This window comes from Typopeltis vanoorti, chromosome 8, assembly GCF_054136105.1.
Source record: "Typopeltis vanoorti isolate ZY-2024b chromosome 8, IOZ_Tvanoo_1.0, whole genome shotgun sequence".
Classification (NCBI taxonomy): Eukaryota; Metazoa; Arthropoda; class Arachnida; order Uropygi; family Thelyphonidae; genus Typopeltis; species Typopeltis vanoorti.
The window spans coordinates 127812297-127827310 of NC_143556.1; the positions used below are offsets into that span (position 1 = coordinate 127812297).

The 15014-nt window shown below is 36.1% G+C and overlaps 1 protein-coding gene across 2 annotated transcripts in view; it reads left to right on the forward strand.

Moving 5' to 3' along the window:
* Sas-4 (spindle assembly abnormal 4) overlaps window positions 1–15014 on the forward strand; it is a 527986-nt gene that overhangs the window by 462189 nt on the left and 50783 nt on the right. For both annotated transcript variants that reach the window (XM_090396928.1, XM_090396929.1), the window contains one exon: window positions 9611–9684. In XM_090396928.1, the coding sequence (XP_090253054.1) occupies window positions 9611–9684 (74 nt within the window). The remainder of the gene's footprint in view (window positions 1–9610; window positions 9685–15014) is intronic.

The window sequence follows — 15014 nt, forward strand, 5'->3', positions numbered from 1 at the left end:
AATCTGAAAGGGGACAAAAAGAAGAAAAAACAAACCAGAATTTTTTTTTTTTTTTTCCCCTCTGGCAGATCGATACTAGGAGTCGACTGACTTGTTAGGCGAGGTTTAAATCCTCCTGCTGTCTATTGTTGTGGGTTTTGATGATGAGATCTGCTAATTTGTCTCCACGGACGTGGTTTAGCATGTAGAGGCCTCTGTGCAGTGCTAGTCCCATGTCGTCCTCTGCATCGATAAGACCAATGATCTTTTCAGGAGTGATTTCATCTATATTATCGACAAACACGTCGTTCCATTCTGCACTGACGACTCTTGGCCCGTTTTGTCCTGTGAGTATCAGTTGAATGTCTCCGAATGTTTCTATTGCTTTTCATAGTCTCGCCTCCTCCTCGGGGAAATCTTTTAAGAGATGCAATATAGGTGCATTGGCCGTTGCGTGAGGGAACTTTGTCGGTTCTGATATTGCTTTTGTTTCAGCTTTGCCTGGAATTCCTCTATGAGATTTTTTTCCAGGATTGTGGGATTCTCCTATGGGTCTTAGATCGTCTCTTTGTTCCTGTTCATCTGTTTCTAAATAGGTGTCTGTTTTATTTCCTTTTTCTTCCTCCTCCTCTGAACTTGACGTTTCTGCTGGGCTGTCGTAATTTGGTTTGGTTCTTTTATTTTCTTCTTCTTCTTCTGGTGTGATAGGTCGTTTGGTGGCATTGGTGTTATTCTCCGTTTCCATTTCATCCTCGGTTTCGATGATTTTTCTAGCATTTCGTTTTTCTTTTTTCTCTGTTTTTCTTTCTGTCTTGTTGCCAGTAGGTGGTTGAATTTTGTCATTTGTTATCACCATAACTGGGGTTGTAAGTGCTGGGAAAACGTCAGGATCTATAGTGGTAATTTCTGTCACTGTCTTATCTGCAGTCAGGTAGTCATGACTTGTAGGCTCTGAGCTCTTGGTTGAAATATTTGCTGGAATTGGCGAAATGGCACCTCCTATTCTCTCGGCGTGTGTCCTGCTAGGACAAACGTTGACTTTGTGGGTAGTATCCTTGCATTTCAGACAAGGTGCTTCACACTGGGCTAGCGCATGTCCTGCCCCCATGCAGTTCCTGCACTTGTTCTTGGGGCAGTCCGCGCCTAAATGTTCCAGTGATCCGCACCGAAAGCACTGTCTTTTTACGCCCGGGTAACTGACCTTTACCCTGGCTGACCCGATCATGACAAAGTTTGGGATTTCTTCATCATGATCGAGAACGAAACTTCTCCTGACTTCCACTGAGGAAAATCAGCGTCCGTGCCAATTTTTATATCCCGGATGGCTCCCCATTTCGAGAAGACTTTTACTATTACATCCCTGTCTTCTAAATATTCGAGCGGGAATCGATCAATTTTAACTGTTTTGGAAACGCTTCCCACCACAAAAGGATGATAAAGTTTCCCTTTGCATTCTACTCCATTCAGCAGTTTTTCCCGTGTTGCAACGTCCGTGCATACAACCTGAAATCTTCCACCCCCATAAGGTGTGAAACCGGAAATTTTGTCTGCCCCTACTTTATCAATAATGGTTCTAGCAAACGTCCTCTTCTTGATCTCTGTATCTATTTCGAACCCGAGGGTTCTTACCCTCGGTAAAACCGAAGACATTATTTAACGAAAGAAACGAAGAAGACTTTCCAAGGATAGTCTATTCCTATAAAATAGCGGAATGCCGTGTATAGGCCTAAAAAAAACCACAAAAAGAACAAAGGAATCTTACCAAGGCAGGACTTCAATCGGAGCTCTCTTTTCGGTTCTCCTAAACTGTTGCTGGAATCCGCTAGAACAGGTTTGAAGAAAGACTGGAACATGGAGCTTTCTCTCAGGGCTGCTAAAAAAAGGTCTCTTCAGTGGGAGCCAGGCCCAAGCTGAGATACCAGGCAGAAGCATTCGCAGGTCATCTCTACCTATAGGAGTTGCCAAATGGTGTGCCACCCTTTTTTAATAAATTACTCTGGATTTAGAGAAAGATGTTGAAAGTTTATATTTCACTTGGTTAGAGTATAATAAATTTAGTTTAATCCTTTATCCAAGTGTGAGCAAACAAAGTTTGCGCCTGAAAGTATCTTCAGGACTGGGGTAAGGTGGTACAACACCAGGGCAACTCGTTGCAAAGGTGGAGCAAGCTACCAACACTCCTGTCTCAGTATCTCCTATAATGCAAAACACATCTCCTTGCGGATATGTCTAATGTTATGCATTAAGGGAAGGGCCACTACCCAGACTAGTTTCGACCTTTATTGAGGTCTCTTCAGTGGGAGCCAGGCCCAAGCTGATGTGTTTTGCATTATAGGAGATACTGAGAGAGGAGTGTTGGTAGCTTGCTCCACCTTTGCAACGAGTTTCCCTGGTGTTGTACCACCTTACCCCAGTCCTGAAGATACTTTCAGGCGCAAACTTTGTTTGCTCACACTTGGATAAAGGATTAAACTAAATTTATTATACTCTAACCAAGTGAAAAATAAACTTTCAACATGGACAAAAAATATAAGATATTTATCGAAAATTATATATTAAAACTTGCCTACCACGTCATTTCACACTTTACTCACGCAAAAACAGATGACACTCAGAAAACAAAAACAGCAACTTATGACAAATGACAACATTCAATTGGATTGGTTGACACAATAACCAATCATAGCCTCTTGGTGCTGTTGTCTCAGAGCTCACTCTACCTCGCCTTCTGAGCAGTTTAAAACTACTAGAGCACTAAGAATTTAACCTGCAGCGCTATCTGTATATCTTTTCAAAAGGGTTCAAAAGTGTATGTATTTTGAAACTCACACCTGGGATATTAACACGAATGTGGGGCTGTGTTTACATGGTGAACACCGCCCTCTTCATGAAGCATTAGTATATTGTGTTTACTTTTAGTAATCACGCGAAGTCTGCAAACAATTAGCACAATCTTTAATGGGAACAAATGCAAAAATATAACATTGGTGATATAGCTATTCGTTGGATGAGCACTGCACATCTAGCACACCTTGAATATACGCCCCTGATATTTATCTTTGGGTGGGGGGCTTAAGGGTCAAAGCTGTATAACTGAGAGGAGACCTCCACATAGTCTTTAAAGGAATGTCGAGAACCGACCAGGGCTTTTGACCTAATGTACAATTCTCACCTTCTTGTGGTGCACCCTGTTAGGTGCACCTGGATACTGAATGAATTAGGATGGGCTGGGAATTTGGGATTTAGCTGACCAAATTGTATTTTTATCAGCTTAAATCACAATATAAAATGATGGTACAACATGACAGAATTTCATGCTGCTGGGGCATCACACGGCCCCTGTTGTTTTTGCCAGGGAACTAGGGCAAACAGCAAAAAGTCAGCTATTGAAACAAATCCTAAAACCCACTCCAACTCAAGATCGGTACTATCAACATAAGAAGCCTTAATGACAAAGAAATGGAGCTAGCTGAGGAATTGGATAAGTACCAGATCGACATAATAGGGGTGACTGAAACAAAAAAGACAAAAACTAGTGAGGTCTTTCTGAGGCTATAAATACAAAATGTTATATTCAGGCAATGACAATCAAGGAAAAGAAGGAGTAGCCATAGTATTCAACACCAAATACAAGACTAATCTTCATCACTGGTAGGCAGTCTCAAGTAGAGTAATGTAGTCAGATATCAGAATGGGGAACTGGACAATGAGACTTATTTGTGCCTATGGTCCCACAGAAGGTTCTACTAAGATAGAAGTGGAGAAATCTTTTGAGGCTTTAGAGAAAGCAACTAACACAATGAAAGATGAAAAGTTGGTCCTTGTTGGGGATCTAAATAGAGGAGTAGGAAATGATTGTCAGACATACAAAAATATTTTGGGAAAATTTGGAGAAAAGAGCAAACTAATATTAATGGCAAACATCTGTTGGATTTCTGCTCAGGACATGGACTGGTTATTACTAACACAATGTTCCAACATAAAAATGCACACAAATTTACATGGAGAGAAGAGGCAAGGAATAAGAAAAGTCTCATTGACTATATTATTGTTGATAGTGATGTTTTCTTCCTGGTGCAGGACACCAGAGCATACAGAGGATTTGAAATTGGAAGTGATCACCATTTAGTCTTGAGCAGGATAAAATTGAATACCATACTGAAAATAAGAACACGTAAGAAAGTTTTAAAGCGGATAAAAGTTGAACAGCTCGATATGACCTGCAAACTAAAATACGCAACATTATTGAAGAAAAAATGAAAGAGTTTGAGAAAAGGAACCAAACCTTGGAGATTCAATGGCAAGCCCTGAAGAAAATATTGATTGATTGATTCAACCAGAGTGGCATGTGGTGAGGTTGTCTGCTTGGACTGAAAAATCAGAACTCTGTGGTGGACACAAGAAGGTAAAGAGGCAGTGAAGGAAAAGAAGATCAAAAGTTCTTGGCAGATAAGTCAGCTTTTGCTCTTAGAGAATGCAGAGACAAATGTAAGAAAGCTAAACAAAAATCATGGGAATACTTTGGTAAGAACATAGAAAATAAATATCAAGAAGGTGGCAAGATATTCTGGAGGTTGTTGAAGAAGCTTAGAAATGGGGGAAAGAGTGCTGTAAAAGAAATTAGAGATGATAAAGTTACATGAAAACAGGAGAAAAAGATATCCTTGAAGTATGGAGTAATAATTACTTTGAAAAATTGCTAAATGAAACAAGCAGTGATTACAGCGCAGTGGTAAAAAAGAGGAATACATAGGAATGCATATCCATATTTGAGTAGAAAAAACCATCAAACGCTTAAAATGTGGAAAGGCAGCAGGAGTAGGTGATATTTGAGCAGAAATGCTCAAGTATACAGGTATAAAAGTCTTACAGTGGCTGCACTGCACTGCATAGTTCAGAAGGCCTGGACAGAGGGACGAATTTCAGATAAATGGAGTAGAGTACCCATATATAAAAAGGGAAATAAAACAATGTGAGAATCCCAGAGGTATTTCCCTAATGGGTGTTCCTGGTAGGATTTAATCAAGTATATTTGAGAAACAGTTGAGAAGAGGATTGTGGAAGAGAAGCTTGGTGAAGAACAAACTGGTGTTTCAGGCCAAATAGAGGCTGCCAAGATCAGATTTTCACTTTACGACATATAGTTGAGAAATCATGGGAATATAACAAAGATCTCTATTTAAGTTTTGTGGAATTGGAAAAGGCATTTGACAAGGTGCCAAGAGAGAAGCTATTCAATATGCTACAGTTGTATGGTGTCAGTGGGGCATTATATCAAGCAATACTTCATATTTATTTTCAGTTGTAAGTCAGCAGTTAGAATTGTATGAAGTACAGGAAGTTGGTTAATGTTAAATCTGGTGTCAGACAAGGATGTACATTATCCCCTCTGTTATTCATTATCTATATCGATCACATTATGAATTAAAGTGGTATTAAATCTCATATCAAAATCGGAGATGTTAATATCAGCTCGTTGCTTTGTGCAGACGATGCTATACTTCTAAATAAATCTTTTACATGTCTGCAAGATTCCCTGACTAAATTGAATAACTGTTGTAATAGATATGGTATGAAGGTTAGCAATAACATGAGAAAGACAATGAAAATAGGCAGAAACATTGAAAATATCAACACAACTGGCAAGGTAAGAAGTCAACTGCATAATTTTATGTGGAATAAGAGAGAAATTAGTCTAAACACTTAATTAGCTGTATACAAGACAATGTTCAAACCAATTTTAACTTATGGATCTGACAGCTGGGTTAGAAGTAAAACACTTGACCAATGACTAGAGGCCTCAAATATGAGAGTCCTGAGAAAGATTAGGGGTGTGAACAGATAGCATCAATGGCAATATCATATTAAAAAATTAGGCTATTAGGAAACAACTTGACATTATTAGCATCCAGGGATGTGTTAGGAGATCTATTCTCGGGTTGTATGGTCACTTAAACAGAATGAGAGAGGGAAGATTGGCTAAACAAGTTTTCTCTGCCAGGTTGGCAGGTAAAAGACACAGAGGAAGACCAAATATAGGTGGACTGATATGGTAAAAATAGCCTTGGAAGTTAGAAATATAATATGTGATAATGTTGGAGTCTTGACAGGTAACAGATTGATTTGAAAGAAAATTTTAGATTGGAAGTTAGTAATGATATGAATTTTTGATATAGTACTATCATATCTTGTATACCCCTTGAGGGCACCTGTCAGGAATTTGTTGATGATAATATCTTCAGTTTTCATGTCACCTTTTATCATCTCCAATTCCTTTTACAGTACTTTTTCCTTCATTTCTAGACTTTTTTTCAATAGCCTTCAGAATAGTTTGCTACCTTCCAGATATTTTTCTACATTCTTATCCAAGTCTTCCCATGACTTTTGTTTAGCTACTTTTACACAGTACTTTGTTTCTTACATTTTCTTTTGTATTTTCTCAGAGCACAAGTGGACTCATGAAGTTAATGAGGCAATCAAGGAAAAGAAGAAAGCATATTAAAAGTGCCTGACAAGTTAGTCAGCTTGTGCTCTGAGAAAATACAAAAGAAAATGTAAGAAACAAAGTACTGTGTAAAAGTAGCTAAGCAAAAGTCATGGAAAGACTTGGATAAGAATGTAGAAAAATATCTGGAAGGTAGCAAACTATTCTGGAGGCTATTGAAAAAAAGTCTAGAAATGAAGGAAAAAGTACTGTAAAAGGAATTGGAGATGATAAAAGGTGACATGAAAACTGAAGATAATATCATCAACAAATTCCTGACAGGTGCCCTGTCAGGAATTTGTTGATGATATTATCTTCACAAACAACTTCACCACATGCCTCTCTGGCTGAATCAGTCGATGTTTGCTATTGAATCTTCAAGGTTTGGTTCTTGTGATGATGTTTGTGTTTTTGAGTCTACAGTTCACATTTGAAATCTGTTCAAGTTTGATTCATTTTAAAACTTTCTAACACAGTCTTCTTTTCAATATGAAATTCAGTTTTAACCTGCTCAAAACTAAATAGTGATCACTTCCTATTTCAAATCCTCTGTATACTCTTGTGTCCTGAACCAGTGGGAAAACATTGCTATCAACTATAACACAGTCAGTAAGACTTTTCTTATTTCTTACATTTTCTCTCCATGTGGATTTGTGCACATTTTTATGTTAGAACATGGTGTTGATAATAAATAGTTCACGTACCGATCAGAAATTTAGTAGGCACTTACTATTATTATTAACTTGCCCTTTTCTCCAGTTTTCCCAAAATATGTCTGGTGAACATTTTTTACTCTGCTGTTTAGATCTCTAATAAGGACCAACTTTTCCTCTTTCATTGTGTCAACTACCTTCTCTAATGCCTCAAATAATTCCTCCATTTCTTCCAGTATAACCTTCTGTTGGACCATGGCACAAATAAGTGTCGTTGTGAAGTTCCCCATTCTGATATTTGCCCTCATCACTCTACTTGATATTGCCTCCCATTCTATCCTTGCAATTAGTGTTGAATAATATAGCTACTCCTTCTTTTCTCTGATTGTTATTGCCTGAATATAACATTTTCTATTTGTTGCGTAGAAAGATCTATAATTCATAAAACACATCCATGGTATATACATCAAGAACTTTTAAGTGAGATTAGTGGAATGGGAAATTTATTTCTAAGAATTGGTGATGGTGAAAGAGTAAGAGCACTGCTGCAAATTGGTACCCCTGAGATTTCAGAGAATTTTACTCACCAATTGATTGCATGCAGTGCGCTTCCATTCTGTATCAAAGGATAGTATGGAATGGAATTCTTGAGTTTCCTCAGGTCCAGTCTGAAAACTTTTATCAGGAGTTCAAAGTCTACAGAAGTTCAGATTAGTAGTATGCAAGAGCTGCAGATTTGGCAAACATCACCAATGGCAGTCAAGAGTACTGATCTAGTACTTTGTTAATATCATAACTACTCTGTAGAAAGTTGTGATATCTGTGATGTGAACTAACTGTTCACGCTACATCCTTTTCCATATGGGTTGGCAAGGGTAAGTGTGGATACACTACAACCAGAAATAAGAATTCGTACCTGAAGAATCTTCTGCTCTCAAGCTCTACAACTTGTATGATGTGTTTAGTCATAAGCTGTTCTTCAGGTATCCACTACACTCACTCTTACCAATCCAAAGAAATGATGAATGCTGATAGATACATAACACGAATGAACAGTGCAATGCTTTCTGCCTTGTGGCAGTTTTACAGAACAGGACCCTTGTCTCTTTTAACAACAATGTACTGTATCATATTGTAGATGTTGCTGCAACATAGTTTGAGGAAAAATTGTGTGGAAAAGCATCACTACCCTGAATATAGGCCTGATCACAACTAAAATACCTTTCGGCTGAATTGGAACATTAGGCATGGAAACGAAATAAAACCATTATTTCGTTTCCATGTATTAGTGTATCACTGATACGTGGAAATGAAATATCTGACTTGAATCACAAACTAGTGGAATAGTATACCTGGAAAGGTAGATTGTGTGCATGCATGTATGTATAATTTAGGTTTCTGTGAAATAGTGCTCGCTCAATGATTACCAACACTGTGGATCTGTATATCTTTGTAAACACAGCATGATTGTATATGTACCATGCTTATTTTTCAAAGTGGTAACATAGGTTTAGTCTGCATGGTTAACCTGGTGGCTGTGCACTTCTCAACCATATGCCTGGAGGAGAAGTGGCCAAGGATCGATTCCTGTCGGTGATGTGAGGAGCTGAAGGATCTTCCTCAGCCATAGCCAAGTTAGCTGGTCTTGGGCATGGACAGCAGGATTTTTTCCCCTAGTTTATCCTGGGGTTTTTCATCCTGCAAAGCAGGCAAACTGGCCTTTAGAACTTAACACTACAGACATAGGATACATTGGGGCATAGGGCTGATCACCTTATCCTGTGAATGGTTTGAGTGTCCGATGATTAATAAACCCTCGACACCACATGTTAAAGGGGGAAAAAGGAAGGTGAGATGAGATAACATAGGTTTATGTACCTCTGGTAGTCTGTGAAACTAAGCAATTTACAGTTTGGACTTAAGTTTTATATAGCAAAGGACTTCAGCTGTATTATGTGCAGTTGGCATTTTTTATTTATAAAACATTCTGTATTTATAAAAACATGTAGCCTAGAAGTTTACTCTTTTATATTTTTTTTAATCCATTCATTGAATATCTTGTCTCACTCAACATGGGTAAGAACAGCAAAATGTAGTTGGCATTTTCAGTAAATATTAAAACATTTATTAAAGCAACTTTTGAACTTTACAATCCTGTATAAAGTTCTAGATATTTTAGTTTACAATCAGTTTTCTTTTAATATCTGAATTCTAAGAATTTAGATGTGGATATTCAGTTTATAGCTACTTCATAATTCCATTATGAAATATCAGATTTGATCTTCAAAAGCTTGAAGTAAAATTATTTTAGAGTTGAATATTTAAGTGAGTACATAATTCAGCTTTGATTTGATAACTGAGATGTTGACAGCTTAACTGGAGCTTTTCTCAAGGAATAGTGTAACCAGAACTGATTAAATGATTTATTATGCATACATGCAACAAAAAAAGATAGAATAAAAAAAAGTAATGCTGTAAATACTTTCTTATCTAGGTTTATAAATATGCAGAGGAAGGTACTGTACAAACAACTTTTCCAGATGGTTTGGAAGTCATAGAATTTGCTAAGTAATTAAAAAGTATTTTGAAATTCATTAATCAAATATAAAATAAAGTTATTTTATTAGAACTTGTTTAGCTTTTGATCAGCAGTTCATAAAAACTGCATCACCTTACATAAATATAGTTTTTAGTAGCTAAATGGTCATTTTCATTGTTTTATCATTAGATATTTTGTTGTATTACCTCATTTATCATTCTCATGGGTTTCTGTATAATGTAATAGTTGCTACTTTGCATCAGAATTTTTTATGCCAAAAATAGATAGCAAGAGCTAGATTTCACATTTTTGGGCTGAGATTGCTATGGCTAGTTATGTATAGTTAACACCTTACAGAAAAAGTGTGATTTAAGCTTTGAATAGAGAAGGCTATTCCTCTCTTGTGAAATAGCTAAAAGGTTGTCCTGCAGTCAATCTATTGTGGTACGGGCTACTGTCAAAAATGAAGATGCAGTTTGTAGTTACAATAAATCATGATATGAGGACATGCAGCCCCAGATCATTTGACTGGCTGAGAATTTGACTACTGGATCTGCTGAAATGAAGAAGGGAACAGGAAGAAAGCCACTGTCTGCACCATGCCATGATAGAGTTCTAAAGTGGTTCTGCCTCAAGAATTGCAGTGTATCATCCAGAGAACTGACACAGGACTGGGAAGAACAAACAGGAGTTGACAGTTACAAGTTCTGTAACTGTCAGGAGAAGACTCAACAGGGAGACCGATAGCCAAGTGCCCTAAAAAGAAGTCCTTATTAACCAAAAAAAAAATGAGATTGGCTCAATTAAATTGGTGCAAATAGTATGCCAAATGGACTCCTGATCAGTGGAAAATAGTAATTTTTTTTCTGACGAGAAAGAGTTTAACCTGCAGGGTGCTGACAGCAGACAGACAGTTCGAAGACAGTCAGGTTAAAAATTCAACCCTGTGACTATCTTTGTATCAACAGTCAGCTGGGGCTGCATGTCATCATATCATGATTTATTGTAACTACAAACTGCATCTTTCAGGATTACTCTCTGCCCCTTGTAAAAGGACAAAAAGTATATTATAACTATTATAACTAATTATAACTAATATTAACTATTATAACCCTAAAATGTACCATATAAATTGAGTTCAGTACTTTAAAATACTTTAATTTTTGTTGCAGGTTAATAAGTGGCTCAATGAACACTCACTTCTGCAACTTCTGTGGCGGGGAAACAGTCCAGATCTCAACCCATTGAGAATTTGTGTTACCGAATGGAGACTGAAATACACAAGAAGCCTAAAACACTTTTAGAGCTCCAAGTAACCATTATAAGGGTATGGAACCATGAATTGACAGTTGCATCCATCGGGAAATTGATTTTGTCAATGTCCTGCTGATGCCAAGCAGTAATAAAGGCAAGAGGAGGATCCATGAAGTACTAAACAGCAAAAAGTGAATTTTTAGCTTTGAATGTTAGTAAAACTGTGTAGTTGAACTAAATTTTGAAACCAGTATTCGTTTTTCCAGTGAAAATATCAATGTCTGCTCCATTTTGAAATATTTGCAATTTTGTCAACTTGGTTGTCATTTCTTAATTATGTCACATCTTGTACTAAAAAAGATACAAATATTAACCAAAAATAAAGATGTTATATTACCTTCTTCCTTATTGTGTTGTTAATCCTTTTTGAATAGGCATTCAAATTTAATTACTGAAAAAAACATGGTTACAGCAGGTGATACGGTTTCTCTGAACATTGTGTATTATGCTCAGTACTCAGTGACTTAGCATGACATTTTTTAATAGATCTTTTATATTCAGTTATAATTTTCCTAATTGAAATGCATGCTATAATTTCGTTGCAGATTCTTTGTTAAAAGTAATAAAATAAGTATTATTTATAATTATTTATTATTCGTTATTTATAAATATAAATAAATTCTTTAGCACCTCCATAGCACAATTAGAACAATGACGGTACGCTCAGGGTGACCACTCAGCAAAAATATTTCGTACCAACTTATGCAGAAAATAGGTACTAGATCTCAAAAAAAAGTACTAAATTTTTATTTGCTTTCGTTTCATTCACTCTATTTAGGGCATTTTACGATATTACTTTCTGATTATCATAGATGAACTCAATGTAAAATTGCTAAATTAACACATGTATAACAAATATGAAAAGATAAAAAGTCAAAACTCACCTCATTGTAGTCATCTATGACAGCGCTTCCCAAACTGTGGGCCACGGCCCCCTTGGGGGCCATAGGTTTTGTTGAGGGGAGCCGTGAAATAATGAAAACAAATTTAAAATGTTTTAAGACTAAGTAGATTTTTTTTATTTTAAAAGAAACATATTTAACTTTTATTATTTATTATTTCTTTTTTGTTATTTTTTATATTTTAATGGAAAAATTCACACAATAGTGTTGGTTCACAAACTTTGCTTCCTGCGTATTTTGGCGCTTAATGAATATTAGCAAATATTGCTTATTCATGTTTCATTTCAAAGCAGTGGTTAATTGTATTTACTTCGAATGCTCTCCAGGGAAGCTCCAAATCTTCCTGTCCCTTTCATCACGCGTTCGTAATCAGGGACTGTTGATATTGACTTTATATACATATCAAAACTCATTTTATATTATCACTGTCATCCGAGGTAGTTTTCTGTTACCAATAAAAGTTTTGCATATACTTCACACATGAAAAAAAAGCTTAAACAAGTTCATGTGGGGAGATAGTACTTGTTTGCAGTGGTAAACAACATTCTCCCTACTGCAGAGGCAATAAAAACAAGTACTTTTATTATGCCAGTGAATAAGGTATGAGGAGTCTGTGTAATATATTTCTCAAGAAATAGTGCAATTAGAGACAACCGGAATAAAAACACACTAATTAATGAATCACATGTCCCCTCATACAGAAACTATGCTGTATAGACTGAAACAAAACCATATGTTGCATGGGCAAACACAGTATCTAACTAAAAACTATTGTTATTAATTAGATATGTGTGAGTTCGATTTCCCAAGGCAGCAATAAAATTCACCCGAACGTGTTAAAATTCGTAAAAGTGTTAAAACTAAGTAATATATATATATATATATATATATAATGAATATTATGGCAGTTTCACATATGGAATTCGGTTGAAGAGAGTTAGCATTTCAACTCAATTGTCAGCTATGCTTTTATCTTTCAGTTATGCGATCTTTTGTTAATACTGCACCAATCATATGCACGTTTTAATAACCTGCCTTTGCTGTCTGTTTCGCGTTAGGCTTAATTACCGTAAAGGGAGAATAGTCACAAAAGAGAAAAATGTTCCTGGTCCGGGGATTCCCTTATTCAGGTAATATTCACTAATTTCATGTTATCAGTCTGTGGTGTGCCAGTATCAGTAAGTGGTGTTATTATTTGATCTATTCTACGTTAAAAAAGTTAATCCTGAGATGGATAAGTGGCTGATAAAAAATAAAAATAAATCCCGCGAACAATCAGAAGCAGAAATAGACTCAAAGAAGGACATATTTTATCACAACAGTGCCCGCATCGTCTTCAGAACCAAACGGTAAGAGGCAAAAAATGTAATATGTGCATTTGATTTTTGCAATATTCGCTGTGTTTGTTTTGTATTGAATATAAATACAATAAATATTATTATAATATATCTCTCTATTACGATTATTTTTCGAGGGGGGGCCGTGAAATATTTTAATTTTTGCAAAGGGGGCCCTGACATCCAGAAGTTTGGGAAGCACTGATCTATGAGCCCAAGAGTTGCATTTGTCAATCATCATAATAGAAGTATCAATTGTAACTCTAGGCACTTCACATGTGTATTAATTTACCATATAATTTTTAGTTTCATTTTAGTGTTTAAAATAATGTAACATTAAATTTTCAGTTACATATATATAGGGATTCCCACACACAAGAAAAACACTGGAAGTATTTATTCATTATTTTTATCAGATTTTGCTAAATTAATTAACTCTTCAGAAATAGTAAAATCTGTGGCTGATGAATATTTTAATTTTTCTTTTGTCAAAAGGAGTCCATTCATCAAAGGAGGTTTTTTTTTTTTTTTTTGAGATTTCATTGCGCGAATCTACAGCCAACGCATTTTTTTATAACATAATTATATTTAGAGCGTCCACACTGTATTTTCTTAGCAATTTCTATCAGGAGCAATTGTTTTCAATAGAGTTGGAAGAGTATCCATAAGCCACAAAAGCAAATTGTGTTCAGCATCCAGGGCCGTTCTGTTGGTTTGCGGCTCCTGAGTGCAAAATTTTTGTGCCCCCCTTTCCATCCAAAATTAAAGGATCCTGAAGTACAATAACACGTTACAAATCATTTTATTATACTGCGCATTAAGAGGAATGTATATTAAAATAAAGAAAAAACACAAATAGTAAAAAAAAAGTTATTTTTATATAATAAACAAACATACTCCTGTAATGTAACATGGAACACGACAAGAAAAGAAGAAGAGACTCTCAGAATAACTCAGCATGCAATGGAACATAGGATTTGTAACATCAACAAAATGGAACATGTTAGAATTACAGAACTAAGAAAGAGATCAGGCATAAAAGATATGGTAACTGCAGTATATGAAAGCAGGATGAGATAGGCAGGTCACATCGCCAGACTCAGGAATAACAAAGGAACATATAGAATATTCAACTGGCAACAAGAATAAAGAGAAAACCAGGAAGACCACCTACAAGATGAGAAGATCCATTAGTGAAATCTATGGGGATAACATGGAAGAGAGAGAGGCTCAAGATCGAGATCGTTGGAGGCATCTTTGTGACCTGCACTCAGAGAGAAATCCTGGGTGAAACACAAGTCTATCAAGAAGAAAACTCAAGAAATTCCTAGAATGTTTGTTCACTCTGCTGAGAGCAGTGATTAAAGTAAGTTGTGTTGAAGCTCGTATCATTTATTTAACTACCCAGCGATTCAGTCCCTCATTGAAATCTCTCACATTCGAAGGTGACAAATATGCACAAACAGTTCAGTGTATTATTTATTCCCTATTTTTTTATGAACATGTTCGATTATATTGCCCCTAAATTGTGCCACCCGGGTTCTTTGCACCCCTGTACGGAAGGGATCTGTCTGCATCATATACACATAATCTTAATTCTGCCTCTTTAATTTATTTTTCCGACTGATATTTGGAACTGGATTTAAACAACGACATTATACCTGGTAAGCTTCTTTTAGATTCTACATTCTGCTAGTGTTTTGGAATGTTTGCATAACGAATCAATAGACATTTGCTACCATTAATGCTTATATCACAAAATTTACAATAAGCAGTGTGTTCTTTACTTTTACCTGAATAAATCCA